General features: G+C 47.7%; 1 protein-coding gene across 1 annotated transcript; it reads right to left on the bottom strand.

The window, feature by feature from the left end:
- Positions 1 to 654: 654 nt before the first annotated feature.
- On the bottom strand, positions 655 to 3,511 carry SURF2 (surfeit 2; the record flags this gene model as incomplete). The annotated part of the gene is made up of 5 exons (XM_009075093.1): positions 655 to 758; positions 1,432 to 1,595; positions 2,214 to 2,405; positions 3,058 to 3,161; positions 3,357 to 3,511. Coding segments are annotated over 5 exons (699 nt in total), but the record flags the coding sequence as incomplete, so codon positions are not given.
- Positions 3,512 to 3,786: the final 275 nt, after the last annotated feature.

The following is a 3,786-nucleotide window of genomic DNA, read 5'->3' as shown; positions in this document are numbered from 1 at the left end:
CTCGAGGGGCACAGTTAGTTGGAGGGCATTATCAGATACTTCTAGGCAGCCCAACGTGCAGACTTACTACCTGTGAGTCCTGCTGCAGAAGATTCTGGTTTCCTATATTCGCTGCTGTACTTGTGCATCTCCCAGAGATAGTGACCTCTCTCCCTTGGCTGAGAAGCTCTCCCAAGCAGGATGTCAGCTACCAATTGGCTCTGCAAAGTGTTCTGGAATTCATTCTGAATATATTTTTGCTTTCTATGTGGAAAAAAACAAACAGAAATAAGTATAAATTCTCATTTTATGCTGTATTTTGTACCTTAGTTGTGTTTGAAAATGTTTTGATTTTTGAAAACAATCAAAATAAAACAATGGCATCTTTGTATCCACTTGGTGTGTGTGGCTGGTGACATTCCATGGAGAGGCTGGTCAGGGGCTGGTGTACTTTCCTGCCTACCAAAAATCAGCTTTTTGTGAAGAGCTCTGAGTGCTCAGCTGTCTGGACTTGACTGCAGAAATCTGTCCCTTGGTGTGGAGATGGCTTGAAGCTGTTTGAATACAACTTCGTTCTACCCCACTATTCCCCTCTGCACCTGTAACAGTTAACTGGAATGGGCAAACACTTCAGTCCTGTGCTCCCACTAGAACTATTGTACAACAAGCTTCAGGCCATGTGTTTATCACAACATTTATTTCCCATTTGTTGCTTTCTTGAAGTTCTTGGGTTTTCGGTGATGGCTCTTGAATTTCTTCTTTAAAGGGCCTGACTGTTTCTGTAGAGGAAGAAAACCTTCATCAGCTTATTTCCAAAACCCAAATCCAACCCAAGACAGCTTAAACTGAGTGTGATCTTCCCCAACAGACAGAATGAGCCCAGCCTTGCTCCTGGAGCCAGGCAGGATCCTTTAGCTCAGCAGCCCTTTGACAGGTGGATGACTTCATTAAGTACAAACAGTGACAGACTCCCTGAGCCTGAACTTTCCAGGCTGACACAGTTATTCAGGATCCAGCCCCTTCCTCAGGGCCTGCCTTAAAAGGTTTATCCATCTTTATCTATGTGAAGTATCTCTGCTTCCCAAACTGAGTGGGATCTGCCTCAAAAAGAGGCAGAAAAAGGGTCTAGAAGGACTTGCAAAGTTTGTGCATTAGGAGGACAATTACAGAACACACAAGACATGCATCAGCCTCCCTGCTCAGATGCTGTGCAACAGGATCCCACCCAAGATGAGCTGTTTACACAGGCAGGAACATCCCAAACAGGATCAACACTGCCTGGCAGTAATTCACACCTCGGGATGCGAATCAGTGTCTGGCACACAGGGAAAGTCTATTCTGAACAGCTTTGCACCTTCTGCTGGTTCTCAGACAGGAACAGATGAAACACCTACAGGATGGGATCCCAGCTCCACACTCCCCTGCTGCTGCACACAGCAGGGTGACTCCCACCTTGCCCCTCTTGTTGCCAACTGCTGTGCCGACATCCTTCCTTCCACCGTCCCCATTCACAGCACCATTCTGCTTGGCCCCATCATCTTCGCTGTCTGTCGCAAAGTCATCACTGCCCTTTGTGGCCTGAGGAGCTGATGGGCTTTTTTCTGGGAAGAGTGCAGCTAAAACACAAAGATTCAGCTCAGAATCAGTTCCCTGTGCACACAAAGCTCTGCCTCCCCCCTAAGTTTACTTTGAGGGCAGCTTAAAGGTGATTTCCCATGCTGCTTCCAGTCACTGAAATACATACTGAATATATATATATATATACATATATTTATTTTCAGTGTCACTAGTGAAAATACTTAGGAAATAAACACACTGGTGTTTTATTGGAAATGTGCCTGTGCTTTCACTACTCCTCTTCTGGGAACTTCAGGACAGGTTCCATGGGGTTACACCTCTGCTCCTGCAGCAAGATGGATCTGCACCTCCAGATATAAGTCAGTAAAACATCCTGAGCACTTTCTGTCAGTGTCAAGGACTTGCTGAGAAATGATGAAACTGGAGATAGCTAAAGCAGCAGATCCCAGAAGATCCCTACCCTCACAACTTACATGATCCAACTGATTATTACTTAGTGATAACTGCTATTTCTTGTTTGGGGGTGCTAAGCTTTTCCCAAACCCAAGAATCCCCACCTGGATGGCAGAGCAGCAGGGAACAGCATAACGAAACCAGGAGAAAACTGGCCAACAAACTGCCTTCAGGACATAGGTGATACCAACATTCTTACTCACGTGGGTACAGGTCACTCATGCTGTCATCTGACTCCTCTCCATCCTCATCACTGGATTTTGGCTCCCAGAATTCCTGTTTCCTGTGAGGCTGCCTGATCCCATCCATTTGGTCATCGTGGTGCTGCACCCGCTGTTTCTTCTGTTGTAGGCAGGCAGGGACATACTCCACTCCTTCCCTCTGGCACTTCTCATCTAACAGAGAGAGGGTTGGGCAGCACTGAGCCAGGCTACCAACTCTCTGAGTCCCTTCATTCCCAGCTCCAGCTTACAGCAACTCAAATGTACAGCACAGTCCAACTCAGATGTGCATCCATGTAATCCACAGTGATCCTATGGGTCAGGAAAGATGTTAACACAGAGACTGTGCTGGATGCATGAACCACCCTCCCTGGGGAAGCTTTAGAAACAATCCTCTCAAGGATTTAGGGTGGTCAGGGACTGGAATAGGCTGCCCAGGGAGGTGGTGGAGTCACCATCCCTGGAGGTGTTTAAGAGGTGTCTGGATCTGGGGCTGGGGGATACAGTTTAGGGGTTACAGTGGTAGTGCTGGGTGGATGGTTGGGATTCATGATCTAAAAGGTCACTTCCAACCTTGAGGATGCTGTGATTCCAAGGAGAAATGTTCCAAGGTATTTGCTAGAGGCCAAGGAGGAATGCTCCAAGGTATTTGCTAGAGGCCAATTGCTCCCTACATCTGGGATCTTCCTTTCTAGCCAAGGAGCACACACAGCAACACACTGCTGCCAATCTAAAGCAATCTGTCCCCTTCCCTTCACAAAGATCCACTGGAATCTCAAAGCTCAAGGTAAAAAACATTGGTTACAGCTTCAGAAAAGCTACTTACACGTCTGCAGGGCCTTCTGATAGCGCTTCCCTTGGACGTGACGCAGCACATGCTCTGGAAACTTGTTGATGTGTCTGAGGGTGAGCTTGCAGAACAGCTGGTGTCTACAGGCACCAAAAGAAAAAGCCAGCAAGAGTTTAAGTGTGCTGTTACTTCATAACGTTTCACTTACAAGCACTGTACTCAAAGCTGATAAATACTTCAGAAAGCCTTTCCCAGTCTCCCCAAACCCATGAAGACTGAAGAGCCTGAGACTGAACAAAGTGTAAAGCATAACACACAGGAGGAAGAATACGTACAAATTCTTTGTGCTGGGCACTATGTGGGGCTCAAACTTGCTGTAATCAAACTCTCTGGCTGTCTTGATCAGCCGCTGATACTTCTTGCCATTGGTGTAAGCCTGCAGCTCCGCCAGCCGACACGGCATCTCGTGTCCTGTCAGCCTGCACCTCACCTGAAAAACAACAATGTCTGGTCAGGAAACCCAGGGCATCACAGGCTGGAATGGATGGCCCCAGAGGTCTTTCCCAATCTGATTGATTCTGTCATTATCCCAGAGCTGGGGAGGGCAGGACAGACCTCAGGATCTCATTAGCATCCTCCTCCGCCACCTGCAGTGTGAGAACAGCTCTGGGCAGGGAGAGAGGGAGCTGGGACTGAGCTCCTCAGGTACCAACCAGCCTCGTGCCCCATCTCAGAATCACTGAATCAACCAGGTTGGAAGAGACC

This window comes from Acanthisitta chloris, unplaced genomic scaffold (assembly GCF_000695815.1).
Source record: "Acanthisitta chloris isolate BGI_N310 unplaced genomic scaffold, ASM69581v1 scaffold36625, whole genome shotgun sequence".
In the NCBI taxonomy this organism is placed as follows: Eukaryota; Metazoa; Chordata; class Aves; order Passeriformes; family Acanthisittidae; genus Acanthisitta; species Acanthisitta chloris.
The sequence above is the reverse complement of the archived record's forward strand: the minus strand, read 5'-3'. Positions and strand labels throughout refer to the sequence as shown.